A 24,332-nucleotide genomic window follows, 5' to 3' on the forward strand; every position below is an offset into this window, starting at 1 on the left:
TTATTTTGAAAACTATGAAGGAAACTTATTCTAAAATAAAAATTAGCAGGCAGAGTAAAAATAAAGGTAATGTGGAAGGTTTAAAGACATGAGCTCTTTTCTGGCTGTTGCAGTTCTACAATTCGGTAATTTTATGAGTTAAGCCCTGAGGATTCCCTAAAATAGGGCAGAATTCAATCATTTTAAAGTAAATTGAATGAAAAACCTTTACCCAAGGTTCTTTCCATTCCTTTTTATTCCAAATTCCATACATTTAGCAAGTTTTCATACCTAAAGAATACAAAGTAAGCTTTGTTTAATTACAAACCTCCCTTTTGTGAGTAATGTATTTTATATATAATATAGGATTGGGATTACAGAGCCTGTCCCAAGTATTCCATTGTAGGCAGTTAAACAAAGACTTCCTGTTACCAACTAGCTCCAAAGAAAACAACCTTCCTTTAATCTAAAGAATAGGCTGCTAACAGGCAGAACCGGATTCTCCAGGTGTGAGGTAAGCAATTTGTTCTTCTCATTTGATATTAACAGCAAAAAGACAACTTTATCTCTAACTTACTTGACTTCATTATGTGGCTTTCAATTAAATTAACTAAATGAAAACCATACAGAAATTAGTCTGTGAACTAAAAGACACAGACTTAAATAATTTGAATAAAACATTACGAATGATACTCAGGACTCCAACTGCGCAGGTGGAAAAGAAACAAAAGGAACAAGACAAAGGTAAAACCAGTCTTTTTTGTCCTTTTCAATATAAGCCATGCAGAGACTGAAATCTGTGACATTTAAAAAGAGCTCAACAGATAATTAAAGTTACTTGTTTTGCTCAGATTTGGATCAGGCTACAAGCAGCTGAACTGCTCATATATATACTATTACAGACGTGCTTAATGAGACTTGGCTTTAGAGTTCCTAGAGATAGACCACTAAAATAAAAATCAACTTTTTCTTTTAAGTTCCTTAAAAAAATAACTTCTCATTTTGGAAATGCTAGAAAGTCAGATCCTATAAAAACTAACTTTAAATTCTTTCTTTTATAAACAGATTATATAAACTGGTCATACTGTGCTTGCTTTAGAGAACACTTTAACATTTAATTCTGAAAAGAAATTTATGCTCAATTTGACACATATATATATATAACCTTTCAAAATTTAAGATAATTTTCTAGAAGCCTTTGATTAATTTCTTCATTGCTGTTCCCCAGAATCTTTACAATGGGAGGAAGTTAAAAAATAATCTTATTGTAAAAGGACTACTGTAAAATATCAAAGTACTCAAATTTTTAAATGTTTCAGCTAGTGTGCTGAAAGTACTTAAATTATCAAATCGAATATAAATATATTCGATTTGATAATTTAAAAAATTTAAGTCAGCATCATTTAAATGCAACATATATATAGGTCTGATACTTTCAAAACTAAGCAGTACATAGAGGCTTAACCAAAACATGTTTTATTTTTTATATTTCTTCAAAGTCATTTTATAACTGTTTGGTTAGATTTTAATACATAACCCATTTCAAATCAAAATAATAATTACTATTAATAAATGTTTTAAGGGTGGACTTGAAAGTTGGCTATGTAATACCTAGAACACATTATTTTTGTGGATACGCAGTTTGAAGTTTAATATAAAAATCATTTAATGTGTATATAGCTTACTTTAATCAGGTAAGTGAGAGTTCAAAATTACATGAGTCTTAATATTTAAACAAAAACAGTCCTACTGTTAACATTAAACAAGTTAACAATTAACTTATTTACACTAAATAAAAAGTAGAATTTAAAAAGCACAGAAAGGCTCAATTACAGAAAAAAGATAATTTAAACTTCAAAAGAAATTAAACAATTTGCAATAATTTTTTAAGTTTTTTTTTTCTTTTAAGTAGCCAAAGGTAAATATTCCAATAACAGGTGCTTTTACCTTGAGCTAGAGACATGTTGCAAGCTGCCTTCATACACAAAAGCCAAAGAATATTCCATTTTATGTTAAATAAAAACTGGTTACGTTTTTTGAAATATTTAAGCAATACGGTAACTATAAAAAGAATTTTCTTACTTCAAAAAAAATCTATAAATCTATGAAGTATCTATCCCAGGGCATATGTCTTAAAGTACTAGATAATTTTTATTCGTATTTCTGTCTCTGGAAATGTTCCCTGTCTGTCATAGAGTGAAGAACCTTTTATTTGAATCATAAAAGTTTACTTTTGTATTTCCCAGAACAAACTGTCAAACTTGATTACCATATTTAAAAATTAGTGTTCTAACTTTCTTTTTGCAAATATCACATTTAAGCTCAAAGATATAGTCAGTTATTGACAGTAGAATTCAAAACTGTATATCAAAGCAGTAAGTTAAACATGCTGAAAGATGACTCATATTTAGATAGAACCTTTCTGATAATAAGAAAATAAATTTAAGATACAGAAAAGATTGCATAAAACAATAGTTTCATCAATTTCACTTAGCTTAAGCAATTAAATGATTTCACAACTATGAGCTTAATACTCTATGCCTTTATGAACTGTGTCCCTTCCAACTTTTAAATTCTAATATGCTAACATATCTCACTTTACGTAGTATTATAATTTATGAAGATACAAGATTAAACAACTAAATTGAAAATATTTATACATGTAGTTATGGGTATGTAACTACTGGAAAATGTAATTTATGTATAGCATGTAAGTGTACCTGAATACCTACATTAAGTCAACTTCTGCACATATGAGTATAAGGACTTGGGGAACATTCTGAATTATGTTAACTCTGTAAAGATAATCACCTATGACTTTCAGTGAAGATACAAAAATACAGAAATTTCTCCCTCTTGCTATAAATATAGAAGTGTTTGATATAATCTTAAGGGAAAAAAAAAGATAAATTTTAAAACTGTATCATTACACTTGACATAAGAAAAATTTTCAGGTGCCAGAAATGAAGAGGGAACGCACTCATAGCCAAAATGGAGAGTAGGAATTACAGTTAACTCCATGGGCTGCTAGAAGCAAATACTCTGTCTTAGAGGCTGGAGTTTAGAGTTTGTTTATAATCAGGAACTAAAATTGGGTTTCCTAAATGAAGTAGTGAACCAGAAATACAGAGCACTACCTGTATACAGAAACAGGAAAATCTCTGCTAACTTGTCCAGGAGTACAGCAAGAAGTGAGGCTATTTCCTCAGGCTACAAAATCACTACAGAAAAATCAGGCCCATATGTACATATACTACTTGGGCTACAGAAATCACTAGAGAACGATTAGGCCCATAGAGTATCTGTATCTGACGGTTCCATATCCATGGATTCAACCACACTTAGAAGAAAAATATTCAGGAAAAAATCCAGGAAGTTGCAAAATGCAAACTTGAAATTGTCACGCATCAGCAGCTATTTACATATCATTCACATTTTATTTACAGCCATTCATATAGCACTGTATTAGGTATTGTAAGTAATCTAGAGATGATTTAAAGTACACTTTTAAAGTAAAAGTATACAGGAGGATGTATATAAGTTACATGCAAATATTGCACCATTTTATATAAGGGACCTAAGCATCTGTAGATTTTGGTATGGGGGGGGGGGCGGAACCGATTCCTCACAGACATGGAGGGACAACTGTATTTATACTACCTGAGCTGTGATGGGCAAGCTCCATGGGGCCCTAGTAGTGACAACCGCAAAAACAGGGTTAAGAACTTATCCGTAACCAGGACACTCACTGAAGACAAACTGAAGAGTTCACTAAACACACTTGCCCACCACCAAGGAAAACAACTGGTAGCTACAATAAACAAAGGAATTTATTTCTAAGAAATCAGAAATTACCTAATAATGTAAAAGGATCTTGAACATAAATATATTTTAAATGTTCAAAAGAAATAAATGAAGACAAAGAATCCATACACCAAGATGAACATAGTATAAACTTTACAGTCAATCTTAGTATTTTAAAGTTAAAAAAATTTTTTTTTTTATTTTTTGGTGGGAGGTAACTAGGCATGCATTCATTCATTTATTTATTTAATGGAGGTACTGGGATGAACCAGGACCTCATGCATGCTAAGCACACATTCTACCACTGAGCAATACCCTCCCCACTTACAGTTGATTTTATATAAACATCATTTACTATAATATGCATGCCATGATATATATAGCACTGTAAGGAAATCTGACTGGTTTTCCTTTACTATCACTAACATATAGAGATCTGTAGGGGAAAAAAAAGGATTCAGAATATTTATTTATTTTTTTGCTAGTAAATTATTAAGATTAATAAATATAAAGTACATATCAATATATTTTGAAGTGTTCCTTAAAGTACCTTTTATTCAAATGTGAAAGTGTGGTACTCCTTCAGGAAACTGTTCTTCCAAGAACACAGAAACCCAGGATAGGACCACCTTTATAAGGATCAGAGTTAAACATCTTCATTTCCAAAATCACTGACAGTAAGTTACCTTCTCAAAAGCACTCGCAGAAGTATACTGTGCTACAATATAAATTTGAAATATTCTGTTTCTTAAAAAAAATTTATACTATGATGCTTCAGAAAAAGGCTTTTGATGGCACTGATCATTTATTTCTAATTAAAATGAAAAAGAGAAAGATCTACCTAGCCATAAAAATTTTAGAGGCGGTTGTTATAGGATTTGTTTCAAGCCATGCAACCAAAGACAAAGTTAGAGCCACTGAGTTCTTGAAAACTGTGAAATTTTAAAATTGTTAGCATTAGATAAGACTTAATTCTCATGAATAAAAAAATCAAAATTTGTTTTGTTTTGATACCCCCCCATTTCTCATCTGAGCCTCCAGTACTGTTACACTTTTCTTTTCTCCATATGAGAAACAAAAGTCAGCTTAAAAAAAAATTAGTGCAACAAACATCACATTTGCTATACACGTTGTAGTTGTAAGAATTCATAGTAACAGGTTAGTACAAGAACAGGAAATAGAAATCTACGTACATAAATAGGAATGCAATATACCTTGCTTCCTATCTGTCTTATCTCAGCCTATGACTATAAGGTACAGCAGAAGAAAATACAAGAATCTCAATGATGCCAAGGATAGGATTCAAAATTTCTTAGAGATTTTCTGTGATACAGGTATATGAGATCAGAACTAATTCTTTTTCTTCTTCTAAACTGTAAAGTGCTTAATTAGGCCTGATTAAAGATCCTAATACAACTGCTATTATAGTTATTTTAGATCTGATATGTTGTGTATATTACCTCCCGCAAAAACTTTTTTCTTTTAAACACAGTATATTAACAATATAATACAATAATTGATAACAGATCAACTTCATTTGTTGAAAGTGATCTTCATAGTGAAAAGCCACAGACCTGCAATCAAGTAGACTTACATCTGAATGTAGGCTCTGCCACTTTTTAGTTGTGTAAAATTGTATTCCCTTAGAATTTTGAAAATTTTACTTTGTTTTCTTCTAACTTCCTCTGTTCTCCTTGAGAAATCTGCCATCTGATTCCTGATACTTTTTATAAGAAAGAGAGACAGAAAAGAAAAAAGAAAAGAAAAACAAGAAAAGAAAAAGAAAAAGCTACGGCTATATCAAAAGCAACATGACATTTTAAACACTTTGTGGAGGAATTTATTTTCAGCATCAATATGGTAATACCAAAGAGAGCATATAGATAAGAAAGTGATAAACACTAAATCAAACAAAGAACAGTATGGAATTATTCAAGATAAATCACTAAGCTAACTGACTTTAGTAATTACCTCCCTCTACAGTGGAAAGATTAGTCTTAGTTATTAGAGGCAGATAATAAATCATGGGTGGTAATTCTGCTTTCTCAAAGTTGTCACATGAGAAAGCTTCTACAATCACTTCCCAATGTTTTTAGGTGTCCTTAAAAATCTGCACCAGCATAATCATCAAATATTTATAAAATACTGAATATAAGGGCACATAGATGCTCCCAGCTTTACATAACATACACATTCTAAGAAATTTACACTATACATCTTACAATGAAAAAAGCACTGGTCTAGCAGCTGGGAACCTTGCATTGTTATACCAGTACTACCACTAACAAGATCTAGGTAAAACATTTAATTTCTCCGATTTTCAATTTCCCCATAAGAAAAATGAGAAATTGATTAGTTAACTTCAAAGGATTCTTTTCAGAATAAAATTACAATATTCAATGGATGTGGACGAAACCAGGTTCACCTCTCCTTTGGAGAACAGGTGAGGACAGCACATCATGGTCACCTTCCCTCAGCTGGTAGAGGAGTTGCAGAACAAAGCAACACGCATCTTTTCAGGGCTAGCGCATTTCAATGTCTAGGAGATGGTGCTTCCAACTGCCCTACAACCTACACATTCAGAAAGGTGGATCTTAGGGCCTTAGTGACCAAGATTGGGAACCAAAGCCTCTTCTAATCCAACATGGACACGAAATTTGAGTGAGAAATATATCTTTGTGGTTGTAATCCACCAAGATTTGGTGACTAGGTATTACTGTGGGATAATCAAGTGTATCTTGACTGGTAAAATGGGACCAGGCAGAACTTCTCATAAACTGAATATCTGAAACTCAGAAAAAATTCCAACCTAAGTTAGTTTATAAAGCTAAAAGTCTTTATAATTTATCACTTAAAATTGGAATTTTTATATTAATGATATTAGGTTAATTACAATTTACTGTAATTAATTATAAATAATAGATGAAAGTATATATACTTACAAATTAATTTGTTTACTATAGTTTAAAAGGTGGGAAAAATATAAAAAGTGAGAATATCAAACTTTCTGCACATTTAATTGGTTGCTCTAGTACTGAAATCTTTCTCAGTTAAAATCACTTTGCCTTCATTTTAACAAAAGACTTAAAAAATAATATGCTCACATACTATTATATTTACTTTCTCTATTTTGCTTAATTACTACTTGTAAGGGCAAAGGCCAAAAATTAGATTCCTAGAAGATATGCCTAACATATAGGTCAATAATAACTAAGTGTTTTACATTGATCTTTTCCTAACACCCAAATTCTACAGTCCTATCTATATTGTTGCCTTCTTAAATTCTTCCTTGACACATCTTCCTTTCACAAATTTTCCAGGTTTAATATTATAACTTATTATTTTTTCCCACAGATCCCAGTATAACACTATATTTGGTCAGTTTTATTCCCACGGTAGAAAAATTTATTCCTTGCAAGTAAGGTAGAATTAGACAACGGAAAGGTGGGGAGACAGAGGGAATGAAATCCCTTCTTAGGAATATTTTATTTGCATAAATTGTACAGACTGAAACTTTTTTTTTTACTTTTAATAGAGCAAATTAGTGGTAAAATAAAGAACTGTGAGTTATTTGAATTAAATATTTAAATAATCTAAAATAAACAGCAGAAAATTAAGACCATTACAGACGACAAAAACTTGCTCTTAAATGTTTCCAATCAGGACTTAAAATGCTCAGCAAAACAGGTACACAGCAAATGTTTCTGAATAAACTGTTAATAGCAATTAAAGCCTTTTTTCATCAAAAACAGATTTCAAGGTCTTATCCCCTGGCTTCTTTCCCAAACACTCCACTTACCTAACTGCCACTTCTCAGAACTTATCCGAGGTGATCTTTATAGAGCATCTGACGCCATTGAAAAAGGCTTTATAGCATAGCAGAGTGAGTCCTTCAAACCAGACTGCCTGAATTTGAATCCTAACTCTACCACCAGCTGACATCTTAGTTTAAGTTACTTAAGCTCAGGTCTTAATGTCATTATCTGTAAAACAGAGACCATGGTAATACTAATTCAGAGTTCTTAAAAGAATATAAAACACACCTAGAACAGTGCCTGGTACATATTAAGAACTTAAGAAAACATAAGGTACGAAGAGCTTAATATCAGAACTTGAATAAATATGAGACTTGACAAGGTGCTGGGAATACCAGCATGAATAAAGATCCTTGCCTTCATGGAGCTTATATTTGGGGGAGATAGCAGACAATAAAGGAAGATAAATAAGTAAAATACAGTGAAAAGTGCTAGGAAAAAAAGGCTGGAAAGGGTGGTTACTGAGAGTGCCATTTAGTAAAATGTAAAGGAGTTCGTGGAATAAAACAGCACTACATGGGGAAGAGCATTCCAGAGGAAACAGCAAGTACCAATGTCCTGAGGCAGAATTCTGCCTGGTTTGTGTGAGAACAGCAAGGAGCACAGTGTGGCTGAAGCAGAGGAAGAGTGAGGAGTTGTAGGAGGTGCTGTCAGAGAAGCAAAAGGAGGAGTAGAGAAGTCACGTAGGACCTTGCAGGCTCTGGCTTGTCCTCTGAGAGATCACGCTAAAGGAGGGCTTTAGGCACAGGAATGACATGATCTGACTTACATTCTAACTCTGGTTTCTGTGTTAAGACAAGACCAAAAAACAAACAAACAAACAAACCAAAAACAGCAAAGGAGAAGGGGATCTAATAGAAGAAATAAGGAGACCATGTAGCAGACTACTGCCATAATGCAGGTGAGAAATGATGGTGACTTGACCCAGGAAGGTGGTTCCTGATGTACCCTGAAAAGGGGATTGACAAGATTTGCTATTAGTTTGAATATAAAGTGGAAGTGGGGTGGGGAAGCAAAACAGAATAGTCAAGAATGACTCCAAAGTTTTTGGTCTGGTGACTTGGAAGAAGACTAGAAGAGATTGGAAGAGGTGCAGTTTACTGAGATGGAGCAGCAGTTTGGGAGTTGGAAGATCAGGAGCTTATTTCAGACACAGACATTCAAATGGAGCTGTTGAGTAGGTAGGGGTTATGAGAGCAGTCTAGACTTGAGATACAACTTTGTATCTTAATGCCGTGAGACTAGAAAATAACGGTGGATAGAAAGAGGACCGTGTGTGGAAGCATTCCCGTATTCAGAGGCAGGAAAGATGAGAAGAAACCAGGGCAGAGAAAATGATGAAGGAAGAGCCAAAGAGGCAACAGGAAAGCCAGGAGAAACACTTGAAAGCCTCTCAAGAAGTAATGGTGGTTAAGTGCTGCTGATGGGTTAAAATCACCAGTCCTATTGCTTCTACTTCCAAAATACATCCCCAGTGTTTCCCATTTATTCCATCTAATTTCATCATCCAAGTTTCTCCTGGATGTCATCAGAAAACCATTCACCGTACAGTGATCTTTTAAAAATGTAAATCTTATGTCAACATCCTATTTATTCTTTGTCATCCACTATCTAGAATAAAATCTAAATTCCTTACTTTGACCCACAAAGCCCTTTGTGATCTGACTCCTGCCTACCATCCTGACTTCATTCCTCCAATGTTACTGTTTATATTCATTTCTATCTACACAGGTATTTGTTTTGCTCTTAAAACATATCGGTCCCAATTACTGCCCTGGCACCCAATCTCCAATACTCTGGACACATTCTTTACTTTCCCAACAATTAGGTCTTAGAGCTCAAACAGCTCCTTAGAGAGGCCTTGCCTAATTGATCTATCAAGATCTAAAATTACCTCATTTATCTGTTTAATTGTATATTGTCCATCTCCTCTCAGATAGTAATTACTCAAGGACAGCTTTTATTGAATTTGAAACTTTGCATATAGTCAGCTTTAAAACTTATCTGACAAAATGCTAGTTATTTAAAACAAAAGGAATATTATCAGGACATTGGTTTAACTTTTTATGTAATGCAGGCATCATTTCTACAACATCTCTGACTTGGTCACATTCAAGAAAATCTTGAACATCTCTGGTGATGGCAAGGTTTTTATCTCATAAAGCAGTTCATTCCATCTTCAGACAGCTCTCCTTGTGTGAGAAGTCTTCTTTATACTAAAACAAACCTCTCTCCACATAATTTCCACCCACTGCCCTTTGGAGTTACGCCATGGTAAGTCTAATTCTTCTTATGTACACAGAACTACACATTTTAGAAAACAGTTTTAGATATTCCCTACAACTTCTTTTTCCAGAACAAATACTTCCATTTCTTTTGACAATTCTCCATACATTATGGTCTTCCAGTCTTATCCTTTCCATAACAGTTTGGAAATTTCCAATTTATGAATTTTCATCTCAAACTATACTCAGAACTTAACAAAGACCCTCTCCCATTTGCTTTAACTAGCATAGAGTTAGTGGAACAAATATCTTTCTTAGTCAATCTAGACAACACACTATTATTCATGAAAGCATAATAAGTATGAAAGTATAATAACTATTCTGATAGTTCTGATAGAAAACTCAAAACTAACTAAAAGCTCCAGTGGTTTTCATAAGCACTGCTATGAACTCAAAGGCCTTCCATTTTATAGATGTAAAGGTGTTTTCTAAACAACTAGGTGCAATATTTCACATCTATGTAGTTAAACATATGTTTATTTCATGTTATTTCATAGTGGTCTATGCTATTTTAATCTTTGAATCCCAACTCTGTACTTCAACATACTAAAGATCTACCCAAATTCCGTGCCATCAACATGTCTGATAAGTATGCCTTCTATGACATCCAAATCACTGATAAAAATATTTGCATAAACACATCAACAGCGAGCCCCACAGCATAACAGCCTAACGTTAGAGACTCTATTCTCTAGTTGATACTGAGATTACATGTGATTCAGTGAGTTACTTGTAACTCCCTAACAGCTTCTTCTTATCCACAAAAATATCATGAAAGGCATTATAAATGCCTTTTTCTAAAGTCAAGATGAGCTGTGAAGGTAAAGTATTTTATTAACAAGGGTTGCTTTTTGGTTTTTTTGTTCACTTCATTTTATATATATATATATATATATATAATATATATATGCATATCATTATATATGTATATGTATATCACTATGTACAAATTATGCACATCAGTTTGAATCCATGAATAACTACCAACATAGGATATAAGTGTCAATATTATCAGTGACCCCAAAATAAGATTTTATATAAATACATTCTCTTGTTTGTAAAAGTATCACTTACTATGAATTGATACAAATTTTTCTCTAAGGCAGTCTGGATAGCTTTGCAAAGGAATGTTAAGATTGAGAAATCAGCATAATCAAACCAAGAATATGTTTCTACATGTATGCAATGGGTAAGACAACAAAAGCTATGTCAAATAATGTGTAATTAATTTGGAAGCCTGAGAAATTTTAAGATAAATTCAACCTTATCTATATTGCTTAAAGCTCTCATATGGAATCCTCCCCGTTACTATACTGGTTTTTACTGAATTACGCATATTTAGCAAAATGAGTATGTTTTTAACATTATATAGACCAAATTAACTGGGACACATTTGGACTGGCCTTTTAATCCTAAAAAGATATGATGAAATCTTCTACTTTAAGATATATATTCCTATATCAAGAAAAATCTATTATGTAGCAGTATTATGACACTGAAGAACTTATTTTGGGGCAATTACACCTCTGTCACTGCTTACTCAGCTACTTTACTCACCTGAATGGGACTCACAGAAGCCCCGTATTATGCAAAGTAAATTACAAAATATTTTACATTACTTTTCCCATTTCAGTGATCGTTATGAGGAAATTCTTATTAATTTTTCTAATTTTTTAACACCTTTTCAGAAAACTAGGAGGATTTTTTTCTGAGACATAGACATAGCCATGTGAAGCCAATTGTTACTAGGGGAAAATACCAAACTTTTCTTTGTTCAACAAAATCATTTTTGCTTCTTAGGAGGAAAGAAAAGATGAAAGACCGACTTCAAGAACTAAAGCAACGAACAAAGGAAATTGAGCTCTCTAGAGACAAGGATGTGTCAACTACAGAAGCAGAGGAACAGGGGATGTTTCTGCAGCAAGCTGTTATTTATGAAAGAGAGCCTGTAACTGAGAGACACCTACATGAGATCCAAAAACTACAGGAGAGTATTAACAATTTGACAAATGATATTCAAAACTTTGGGCAGCAACAGAAAAGTCTGTTGGCTTCAATGAGAAGGTTTAGTCTACTTAAGAGAGAGTCTAGCATTACAAAAGAGATAAAAATCCAAGCAGAACACATTAATAGAGGTTTGGATAATTTAGTAAAAGAAGTTAAAAAGTCAGAGGATGAAAATGGTCCATCCTCAGTGGTCACAAGGATACTTAAATCTCAGCATGCTGCAATGTTCCGCCATTTTCAGCAAATCATGTTCATATACAATGACACAATAGCAGCAAAGCAAGAGAAGTGCAGGACATTTATTTTCCGTCAGCTGGAAGTTGCTGGGAAAGAAGTGCCTGAAGGAGAAGTAAATGATATGCTCCATCAAGGAAAATGGGAAGTTTTTAATGAAAGTTTACTTACAGAAATCAGTATCACTAAAGCACAACTCTCAGAAATAGAACAGAGACACAAAGAACTTGTTAATTTGGAGAACCAAATAAAGGATTTAAGAGACCTTTTCATTCAGATATCTCTTCTAGTAGAGGAACAGGGAGAAAGCATCAACAATATTGAAATGATAGTGAACGGCACGAAAGAATATGTTAATACTACCAAAGAAAAATTTGGACTAGCTGTAAAATACAAAAAAAGAAATCCTTGCAGGGTATTGTGTTGTTGGTGTTGTCCATGCTGTGGCTTAAAATAAAGAAGCTATTTAGAAATTTTTCCAATTTTAGAGTAAAAGATGTGCCATATTTTAGTGTCTTGTATCGTTTTTCTTCATTTCATAGAGCCATTCACATACTTTCATCACTGTCAATTATAATTTTCCCTTTTGCCCTTTCCCACTCTAATTACAGAAACTTCTAAGCTAGTAACATAAAACAAGTCTTCATTGATTACACTAAAAATACTGTATTAGCTTAAATTCATGGGTTAACTATTGAAAATGAGATGAATGATCTTTAGTTTCTAGACAGGTATCAAGCTCTATTACATATTTTTGTAACTTCCAAAGCATTAACAAGATGAATGTCACTAAATGACAACTACTTAAACCATCCTTTTGGCTCACTTAAGAGTATTTTGGTAGTTAAGAATTGTATAAAACAAGGCATCAAAGGGTGCTATATTAAAGCAAAATCAAACTAGAAGCTATATCAAATTTTTTATGTTCAGATAGGTAAAGCAAACCCTGGGAAAACGCAACTATGTACTTAAAGAAGAGGCTAGTTGGTAATGGGGAGCTGAATCTAGTTTAAGACCTGAAAAGCTAAGTGAACGCACTGTTTTCCTGAACTTGGGTCCATATAAGCACACTGTACTACAGATCAAGAAGGTTGGCAAATAAAGTAAAAAATAAAGGCAACTGTATTCTCAAAAGTTTCTCCACCACTTTATTGTGAAGCCAGGCACTATACTGTGGGCTAGGGATACCGCTTGAACTTACATGGGGAGAGAGTTTTGGAACTAACACTCTAGTGGAGAAAACAAGTAACAACAAATAGCAGTATTAGACAATGTTAAGTTCTTGACAGAGATTTAAAATAAGGGTGGTAAGACAGATTGTCTGAGTGGCTTCTAGGTCTCTTTGAAAGGTAGTATTAAGTGAAGACCTGAAGGATGAGGACGCACATTCCAGGCATATGAAACAAACAGTACAAAAGACTCTGAGGAGGGTATAACTGACTCCGTTCAAGGAAGAATGAGCAGCACAGCTGTATCATAGTGGGAAGAGATGAGATTAAGAAAGGCCAGCAGGCGCTAGATTTAAGGCTTTGTAAGTCTGAAGTTAACAGCAAGTATAACCATTGCAAAGCCCTCAGACTATTTTTGACCTAGGAATAATATTATGTAATTTATACTTGAGAAAAACCATCCTGTCTACTGTATGGAAAATGGGTTAGAATGGATTTGGGGCAGGTGAGTAGAGGACAAGCATATAGGTACAGAAAAACAATTAGAAGACTAATGCAATGGCCCCAGTAAGAGATGATGGAGGCGTGGGCTAGGATGGGAGTGGAGATGGTGATGGTGGCAGCAGCAGTATTAATACTCAAGACTAATAAAATACATACTTGCTATGTCCCAGCATTGTTTTAATAATTTCACAATTTTACCAACAAGAACACTGAAGTACAGCAAGGTTAAGTAACTGACTCAGGCCACAGAAACTATACAGAGAACTGGGATGTGAACCTAGGCAATCTGATCCTATAACTAAACTACTATACACCATGTAGTGACTATAGAAAAAAAATTAGACTAAAATGTGAAAGATTTTAGAGGTAGAAACTATAGGACATTGACTGGATTATGATACTATTCACAGAGTTGGGAAAAGACAGAGATGAAGGTTTCAAAATTGGGGGTAAGAAGGAAATCAAGAAATTCTATTTTGGTCAAGAGAATCTGAGATGACTATAAAATGTCCGAGTGGAGGATTTCAAGATATTATCTATATCAGTAGGAACTCCTGGGAAATGTCAAAGCTAGAAGTGCAGATTCGGGTCATCTGAGTAAATAAACAGTATTTAAGGTCATGTGACTTTAGGATGAAGATAACCTGAAAAGTATAGAGATGTAAAAAACTGGAAGACCAAAAAACAGCCTAGGGTATTTTAAAATTGAGGCTTAAAGCAGAAGAGGAGTTAATAAAGGAGACTGAGAAGGAACCATCAATGAAGTAGGAGGAAAACCAAGAAAGTACACCGTAATGCATGTGATGCATATGTAAGAGTGCTTAAAGGAAAATAAAGTGGAGGAAATAGCCAAGTTTAGGTAAAATAAGAACAGCAGTGACAATGATTTGGCAACATGGAGATACGTTATTGACTCCAGCAAGAGCAGTGTCTAGGAATTGTAGGGACGAAAGCACAAATAGCGTATGCTGAGGAAAGACTGTGACATAAGTAAGCACAGCGTCTGCTACAGACAGTGCTGTCCAGAATTTTGAACAGAATACTGTAAAAACGAGTCAACAGGTGGAGAAGGATGTAGGATTCCACAATACTTAGAGAAATACAAGGGCACGTTCTGATGACAAGAATGGTCCAGGAAAACTCTTCATGTAAGAAGGGGAAGGGACAATATACAATAGTAGAAAGGGGTAGGACTGGACTGAAAATGGAGAAGCTGACCTTGGATAGAAGCAGAAACACTTCTCCCATAGTAGAGGAGGGAAGGCAAGGTTAGGAATAAAAGCAGACAACTGAACAAATTTGGTGGTGGGAAAACGAGAGAGAATTCTTATGTGACAGTTTTTATTTCCTTAGAGAACTATGAGGCAAAACTATTTACTGAAAGCACAGTGGGATTAAGGAAAAACAGGAATATGAAAACATGTGTGTATATATATGTGTGTGTATATGTATATATATGTAATTTTTTGACTTAGTTCTTTACCACTATGTGGTATATTCTATGGTGTACATGTACCCTAGTTTATTTAACTGGTCCTTTTTGTTTTACACTTAAATTTTCTCTAGTCTTTTGTTTTTATAGACGGTACTATGATGACTAACCATGTACATGTGTCACTTTGAATGTGTGAAAGCACACTGCTGGATTTGCTGCATTAAAGGTAAGTGAATTTGTAATTTTGAAAGAAATACACATATACATATATATACATCTCCTAACACTATAAAGTAATTTTTAATTTATAAAATATAGACATTGGAGAGTTTTCTACTGTGTCAATTATCACACATTAATGTGGAAAAAGATGTTTCCCATATGTCAGCCTTAAATGTTTAAGGAACATTATTAAAAAAGACGAATTTTAAACCATTATAATAATCAGGTGATGACAGACATACTTCTTCCGTCCCTTCTAAAGCTGTGCTATATTCTTTTATGTAGTGCCTTGATACTTGTTTATAATTGCTCTTAAATTATTTATCTTGAAAACTGAGAATATTAAGTTCTATTTAATATTCATTAGCATAATTATATCCAGATGGATTTGTAAGGCAGTAATTTTCTAGTAGCATTTATATTTGAACATACTGCTTTCAAAGCAAGACAAGCATAGAAAGATTCATAGTAAAAATATCGTGTTGATTAGGTAGTAAATACTACAGAATTGAAAAACAGAACTTCCGAGCTAACAAAACAGAGAAGCCTAGTGATGTTCTATGATTCTGACCTTTCAAGAGAATCTTCAGAGCTGTGACATAAAGTGAAATTTGGCTGAAGCTTCATCTGCAATGACACATGCTGTCAGACTGGTGTGCAGAATCAAGTCAGGCAGAGCTAGAGAGTGTTCAGGACCTGCTATTGTGGTTCTCTACTTGCTTCCCATAGCATGAATGGATCCTGCTCTTCCAAAGACAAGATAGTAATTTCTTCAGGTTTATCTCCTTCTATTGAATGACTGAATCTTCTCAGAGGTCTGCTCTTCTGTTTGCTCATTATTAGAGGGTGGGAAGAGAAAATTAGGTGTTGAAGAGAGTTCTTTGAGGCTTTGTGGTCCTAAATCAACTAGCTTAGGCTCAGGCAAGGGGTGAGCAGAAGAAATTAGATACTATAATTGAATTTTGCAGACGAGCAGTCCAGATATCCGTGGGCAGGAAGGAAGCAGCTCTGTGCAGCAGGGAGCACTGCAGCCTGCCCCCTACTTCAGGTGCCCACCCCCTACTTCTCCACATCCACCAGCCCTAGCACGGAGCTTGGTCAGGTTCTACTGGAGGGAGGCCCTTCCCACTTACTATCCAATGGACTTTTCAGTGTTATACCTATTCTGTGCTAGGGTTATATCCATTAAACCACCATTTCCTATCTTTGTGGAGCTATGAAGGCAACCTGAAAGACTCTGAGCAGAGGAAAAGTAAAATGATCAAATTTGTATTTTAAAAAGAGCTCTCATATTCTTTATATACTCCCGCATTGTTCACTTGTTAAAGCATGTACCAATTTTGTAATTTGAAAAATATCAAGTAAAGAAAAGGGCTCTCATTAGCAATGCAGAAGAGAACTTAAAGAATAGGCAAGACTGCTAGCTAACAGCAGGGAGGCTGGTTAGGGGAGAAGTGAAGGAAGGACAAAAGGAGGTAACATCACAGGGAGAACAGGAGTAAAGGGACTCAAATGATATTGAGACAGTAACATCAATAAGACTAACTGTAGGTCACAGAGAAAAAGGTAAACAGGAGAACTTCCAAATATGGGGCTTGAGCAGATATTTAAGAGGGAGTTATAAGCAGAAAAAGGGGTGGGATATAAAATTTTATATATTATATGAACACTGCATACGTTACATGTTTTATAAAAATAAGCACAGAAAATTCATCAAAATGTCACCAGTAGTTGGCTCTGCAAGATAAGTCAATCATTTTTAACCTCTCTTTCCTATGTCTTCTAAATTACTAAGAATATGGACTTTTTGGTAAATTTTATATATTTTTGAAGCACATTCATCTTAAAAAGGAGTTTACCTTTATTGATAAAAATTCTACAGTTATAAAACTCCCTTGAGAAAAACTGGTCAAATGACACACCATTCTATATTTCATAAACATTATATGATCCATAATTAATTCTCATGTCTTTGTGAGATCTCACTGACTATGAAATTATAATGGTGAGCAATCACCCTAATTGTGAGTTTTTTTTTTCTCTATTCTGGAAGTTCAGTAAACAAAGAGGTGACAGAACTGAAAGCAGGTATCTTGCTGACAGTTACTTAATTATTCAGTAAACACTGTAGACACTTATGAATTGTATGCCTCTGCCTCGGGGCTTTTCCACATAATCTACACGACTGACTCTCACCTCCAGCATCATCTTCTCAATGAGACCTACAGTGATTAGCCTAATTCTAAGAGTAATATGCCCCTGTTGCCATCACTACCATGGGATTCCTGATCTTCTTTTAACTGCTTTGTTTTCAATGTACTTATTATCACCTAAGGTACAACATAATTTATTTATTACATTTATTGTGTGTCTCACCCCCTAGAGCTCCTGAGGTCATACATGAAGTTTTATTGTTTATGTTCTTGAATGGATCCCTATCAGCAGAACAATGCCTGGCTCAGAGTGGACGCTCAATAAATATTTCCTGAATTAGCACATGTGTGAATGAATACATGCATGCATGAATAAAGAATAAATTAAATAAATGACTACTGGGTTAAAAAAAAAGCACAGTTATTTTACAAATGAACATCAGTCATTAATACCTTTTACTTTAGAAGTCACTGGTTCTCTGCTTAAATATTTGTAGAGACTAATTTAGCCTATGGGATTCAACAAAGTTTACTCTTTGTGTACATGTCTCTTAAAGTTTCTTTCAGATTCTTTAAGGTGAAAGTTAGTTTTATTTATATATATATATTATATGTATATATGTTATATATATATAACTTCCCTGATTAAATGTATAAAAATGAAACAGTATAAGCTTAACAATAAATGATGCAATAAAGTTTTACTTTTTGTAATCAGTGCTTCCAAACTGCTTCATTTTTAAATGTTCATTTATTACTGAGGACCACTGAGAAATTCTGCTTACAAGTTTTCATGTAACCACGTGACGGTTTGGGGTTTTTTTTAAATCATTAGTAATGAATCACAAGAATGAGGGAAAAGGGACAAGAAGGCAAGAGCACTCATTCCACTTACTCCAATTTTAAGAGTAATTTTAACTATTTTCACTTTACTACGTCTCAAAGTTATAGCACCATCTGCTGTTTACTATGCAGAAATGCTATGCAAGCAGGTAGTGCAAAAGTCCTTTATCACTTAGCTTTTTTTTTAAAATGTTTAGGTGGCTAGACAAAATGATGCTAAGCATATGAATAAGCTGACAACGACATGGATCACACCTTCAGATTGGAAATACATAAGTAAAAACTGGGAAATCAATGTGGCATTAGAAGAATAAACCATCTGAATAACTTTCAAACAAGAATACTCTACAAGAAAAAAAGAACAAAGATGTAACAAGTAAGTTATTAAAAGAGGAAAATAAATTGAAAAACCTTGTAGAACCTTGTTAATAGACCATTTCAAAAATGCAAAATTTGATAAAAAGTAAATTATCAAATAAAACAACGAATTTATATTTGAAAACCCAGAAGATCTAATTATAAGGCTTCTTCATAATAAAGCCTCACCCTTAATCCCTATGGATAGCATCATAATAAGGTCTTGGTATATTAACAACTCCCAGTTAATTACATACATTTATTAAACTAGGGCATGACACTTTTAGCTTATTCAGTATTTTGCAACTTAAGTAAATTTCTTTATTGACTAATGCTGCTGCCTTTATGTTTACAATGACAACCAACATTACTTACACCAATATAGGCTTTCCCGATATCCTAGGATGTCTTAGCACTTCTGACATTGTCTCTTTTGTCTCTTCCATTCTCTCTTCATCACTGGAATCCACAACAAATATTACCCCATAGGACTCGGCATAGTAATTCTTCCAGATTCCCCGAATTCTTTTTCCACCTCCCAGGTCAAAGATGGTGACTTCAAACTTTCCTTGTCTAAGATCAATTTTGGAAAATCCAACAGTAGGAGCTACATCTTCAGGATACTCTGTTTCAAATGGTAGAAAAGAAAAAATCTTTTGATATTAAATTGATAATTTAACTTCAGAGCTTAAATGACATAAGTGTTATTTATCATACTTTAGTACTAAATAAAGTGTTTATTATTTGCTTATACAATAAGCATTACATCTAAGCACATTGGTTTGGGGGAAGAGCAGATACTATAAAATAAAAATATTCAACTAGAATTTATACTCCTCTCAGATAGGAATTTGTCTGTTTTTTTCTTTTTCTTGTTTGTTTTTATTGCTATAATCCCAGCTCCTAGAATAATGCCTATCATATAACAGCTACTTAATAATTATCTGTAGAATGAATAAACAAATGAACTCTTGCCTTTAAGGCTACTGACTCTCCAAGTTACGAACTACAAAAATTTCAACCCTTACACCACAGCCATTCCCAGGGACCATTACAACCACCGTGGAGTTATAATTGGAATAAAAAGACTTCTGAGGACAGCTTACAAATATAAAGAGTAGATTGTATAATTATTATTATTATATCATTATATTGAATAGAAAAATTATTAATTAAATAAGAGAAAAATTATTATTTTTCTACAGGAACATGTTTTGGATAATCTCATAAATTTATAGTTAAATATTCTTGGACTTCTGCATACGACAGCACAAAGAAGAAAGTACAGGATGTATACGACTGTAACTGCCAAAGGGGGGTGATGACCATTAAAGATTAAAAAGATCACGTTCAAGACTTGAACCAGGGGCTGGGCCCTGGGCCTTAAAGTGAGGTAGGATTTAGACAGCCAGAAGAGTGATCTAAGTAACACAAATGGCAAAGGCAAGAAGTACAAACAAACTGAACACTGTACTTTACTTGGAGCAAGCCCTTAAGACTGAATGCAGACCTAAGAAGGTTCTGAAGATAGACAATTGGGAGCTACAGAAGGAATTTCGGCAGATCAATAATATAATCAAGGTGACTAAAGTAGTTCTTTATTAAAGTTCATTGCAAAAGTCTCTAGAATGGACTGAAAATGAGAGAGTGACAGCTACTTTTTGGAGAAGAATGAAAACAGAATAGAAGAGTGGCAAGAGAGAACTCATGAAATATTAATAGAACCTGGTGACCTAATGGTTACAGAGAAGAGTTCAAACTTCATGTCTGCCTCTTCCATTCTCTCTTCATTGCTGGCATCCATAATATCATTGTATTGAATTTTGTTTACAGCTGCATGGTCAATACAGTGACTACATGAGGCTTTTAAATTTTTTATCAATTAAACTTAAAATAAAAAATTCAGTTCCTCAGCTGTACTAGCTGCATTTCAAGTACAGAAAAGCCACATGTGGCAAGTGGCCCACCCTACTGGACAGAGCCAATACAGAACATGTCCATCACTGCAAATAGCTTTATTGAATGACACTAGTTTAGAGGGTCTTATTTCCACATTCAGCAAAACATTTGCTATTACATAGATAAATATGAAAGGCATTTGCTGCTAGGCTTAGGTACAATGAGAAACAGATTTGCAATGCACCACTCCCTTTCAGCAAGCACCTTAGGGCAATTTACATAGCTCCCTAAAAAGTTAACAGAGGTACACACAAGTCACATTTGTTTTATGCCTTCCTTACCTAGAAAGACAAAAAGGCAAGTTTAGAAGCAATATAAGCAGCCATATATTTCAAAAACAGAAATATACTAGATATTTAAAAATGTGGATCCAGGCGAGAACTGGTTTCCACCGTTAAAACAGGCAGCTATTTTTGAGTATGAGTTGAGAGATACCCCTGGGAAATTATCAGCAAAAATAAATCAATTATCATGAGGTAGGAACAAAAGAACTAACACATACAGAACACCTACTCAGAACCAGGCATTTCTTACGCATTAGAATGTAAAGATGAATAAAATAGGGTTGCTGACCTCAAGTGAAATACAGTGCAATACAGAGAAACAGAATACTAATGGGCATGGCACAAGAACCTGTATGTTCTGTGAACAAGTCTGGAGAGGACAGTGTGAAGGTGTTACGGACTGCAGGTTATGTCCCCACCAAAACTCTTATGTTAAAACCCTAATCCCTAGTGTGATGGTATTTGAAGGTGGGACCTTGAGGTTATTAGGTTTAGGTGAGGTCGCATGGGTGGAGCCCCCATAATGTAATCAGTGCTCTTATAAGAAGGGACACCAGAGAGCTTGTTCCCACTCTCTTTCCCCCGCCTGAGGACACAAGTGAGAAAGAGGGCTGTCTGTAAACCAGGAAGAGAACCCTCACTAAGCACCAGACCGTACTGGCACCCTGATCTCAGACTTCCACCCTCCAGAACTATGAGAAACTACTGTTGTGTAAGCCACCAAGTCTACAGTATTTTGTTACAGCAGCCCAAATGTAGGGCATTCAGGAGAAAAAGAGTAAAGAGGAGGGAGGATTGAGTTGCGGTCCTAGAAACGATTCAGAGAGGAAGCGAGATTTTAAATTTTAAAAGAGAAAAAATTATAACCAAGAAGGGAGAACATTCCAGGCAGGGAAGCAATGTAAGCACAGATAAAATGGTGGCAATATTCCCTGGAAATCAATTCAGATTAAGTAATTTTTTCAAGGTTACATGGTAGATGGAGCCAGGACTCAAAAACAGGTTATTAATGACTTTAAAAACCTGTTTCTTCTGATATATGGAATACCTTCCCCAAATTCTCTGTTCTTTCCTCTGGTTCCTACTCATGATTCTTTGTTTCAAAACCCAAGACTAAATGTTCAGGTTACAACCTTTTCTATAAATCCTTCTCTAATGATTCCTTCCTTTCAGTATCACCTACACCCTCTATCATAATATTCTATCTGCTTGCTGGTCTTCACAGTAGCATATATCTTCCTAATAGCTATCTATGCATCCCATGCATGTCACCATTTATCGAGCACATATTATAAATTAGGCATCATACCAGAGCCAGTACAAAGACGTAAGAGGATTTCAGTAAAGCATGTGTTAAGACAATCCCTAGAAAATCCAAGGTAAAGTGAAAATACATAATCAATAATTATTTATTGAGTATACGTTATATGCTAAGTACTATGCAAGTTCTAGATATACGAAGATTAATAAGATCTACTTTCTAGTCTTATAGAGCTCTTACATAGAGGGGAAAAGGGGAAATATGTACATAAACAAATAACTACAATATAATAAAAATGTGTTAATATCAACAATCCTAGGGACCAATTTACACAGAGAATTTTCCCACCCATAATAACAGTTCCTTAGAACTATTTCTATTAGAAAATAGCATTGGATAGTCAGAGAATCCTGGATTTTTTAGCTGAGCACATGGCCGTTCAGGATAAAGACTGCAATTCCGAGTCTCAAAGGCAGCTAAAGGTGACCATGAGAGCAGATTCTAGGTAGTGTGCTAGTGGTACACTGCCAAGTGTTTAACTGGCTTTGGGAGCTGTGGAACTCTGATATGTAATGTCCGCCAATTTTGATGGTATAAATACTCCCACTATGGCCAATTTCAAACTACCAATGTGAGGCACAGAGTTGGGAGGAGAGGGGCCTAACTGACTCTCACTAACTGATATAAGCTGATAAGAGCAAGGAGGAGCCAGGTCTGGAAAACCATTGGTTCTAGCCAATGGCATGTGAACTGAAGAGATGTGGTAGCTTCTGGTTCACCCACTCTAAAAAAAGGACAGCCTCGCTTTGTCCTTTACTTCTTCCTTCCAGCTGAAATGCACTCGTAGTAGTGAGCCACCTTGGACCAGGTAGGCAAGGGAGAACACTAGGAATAGCAAAGCAAATAGGAAAAGGAACTTGAGTCCCTGATCATGGAGCTGCTACATCAGCCCTATAATACTTTTGCCTGTACTGATATATGAGAGAGAAATAAACTTCTCCTTTATTAAGCTACTGTTATTTTAGGTATCTATTAGTACAACTGAACCTATATCCAACTAATGCAATCACTCTGACAGCCATGAAGAAGAGAAGTTGACTAAAGGAAGTGAGGCTCTAGACAGGGAAAGTACTCTTAGATTAGGAAACTATAATAACATTAGGGATGAAACACTAAATCCAGGGTTCGATTTAGAGGATGGCAATACAGTTACAGAGGAAGATTATATCAAAAGAAAGGAGCACATATACAATATTTTTTTTAATTAAAAAAAAAAAAACAGGGAAGAATCAGAAATAAGCTAAAGAATAGAAGACATGGGAGAAACGTTTGAAGAAGACTGCCTACAACACCTAAGGCATGGCCTGAACTGGGACACCAAAATGAGCAAAACTGCCCTTGGGGAATTTACAGTCTAGAAAGGTAGAGAGATACAAAAACAGAAGGACAATTAAGATATAAGTAGATATAGATAAGAGTAGACCAAAACAGAAGACATAGTCAATTGTACTGATGGTGGTGGCAAGGGGTGAGGCAGCAGGAGACCAGAAGAGACGTCATAAAGGAGACTGTATGACCAAAATGTCTTTAGAGACAAGTATATATTCTGTCTTTAAGGATAAATTGACATTCTTTCTAATGAGACAAGTGGGAACAGCACAAAAAAAATACAAAGATATCAAAACGTTCAGTTTGGAAAACGTCACGTAGTTTTATATAACTAGAATTTTTAAAAAAGAAAAAAAGGTAAGAAATCAGTCACTGGAATAGGCTGAAGAGTAAATACTAAATGAAGAACAAAAGCAGAACCAGAGGGGAGTTCAGAGTTGAAGGCAGCTTTGACTTTTGTTCATGACGTGATACCTTGAACATTTTCTAGACTTGGAAAAAGAAAACTGATGGATATATGGAGATGGAATTCGGAAGAGAAAAGCCTGATGTTCTAAGTACATGCAAATAAGTAGATGATCTGATTAGCAGATTCCTAGATCCTGCTCCCTTGAACATGAGACCCTGAAGGA

The 24,332-nt window shown here is 34.6% G+C and overlaps 2 protein-coding genes across 5 annotated transcripts in view; one reads left to right on the top strand and one right to left on the bottom strand.

The window, feature by feature from the left end:
• ARL13B (ADP ribosylation factor like GTPase 13B) overlaps nucleotides 1-24,332 on the bottom strand; it is a 62,170-nt gene that overhangs the window by 20,099 nt on the left and 17,739 nt on the right. For all 3 annotated transcript variants that reach the window (XM_031457449.2, XM_010978513.3, XM_064496273.1), the window contains exon 3: nucleotides 19,183-19,432. In XM_031457449.2, coding sequence (XP_031313309.1) covers nucleotides 19,183-19,432 — 250 coding nt within the window. The remainder of the gene's footprint in view (nucleotides 1-19,182; nucleotides 19,433-24,332) is intronic.
• On the top strand, nucleotides 413-12,609 carry STX19 (syntaxin 19). Of its 2 annotated transcripts, none has more exons than XM_010978512.3 (2): nucleotides 413-493; nucleotides 11,684-12,609. In XM_010978512.3, the coding sequence occupies exon 2, from the start codon at nucleotides 11,697-11,699 to the stop codon at nucleotides 12,579-12,581; it is 885 nt and encodes a 294-aa protein (XP_010976814.1). In that variant the 5' UTR covers nucleotides 413-493; nucleotides 11,684-11,696; the 3' UTR covers nucleotides 12,582-12,609. The 2 variants fall into 2 exon arrangements, with proteins under 2 accessions (XP_010976814.1, XP_010976812.1); XM_010978510.3 differs by lacking the exon at nucleotides 413-493 and adding an exon at nucleotides 500-723.

The sequence above is a fragment of the Camelus dromedarius genome, chromosome 2 (assembly GCF_036321535.1).
Source record: "Camelus dromedarius isolate mCamDro1 chromosome 2, mCamDro1.pat, whole genome shotgun sequence".
Lineage (NCBI taxonomy): Eukaryota > Metazoa > Chordata > Mammalia > Artiodactyla > Camelidae > Camelus > Camelus dromedarius.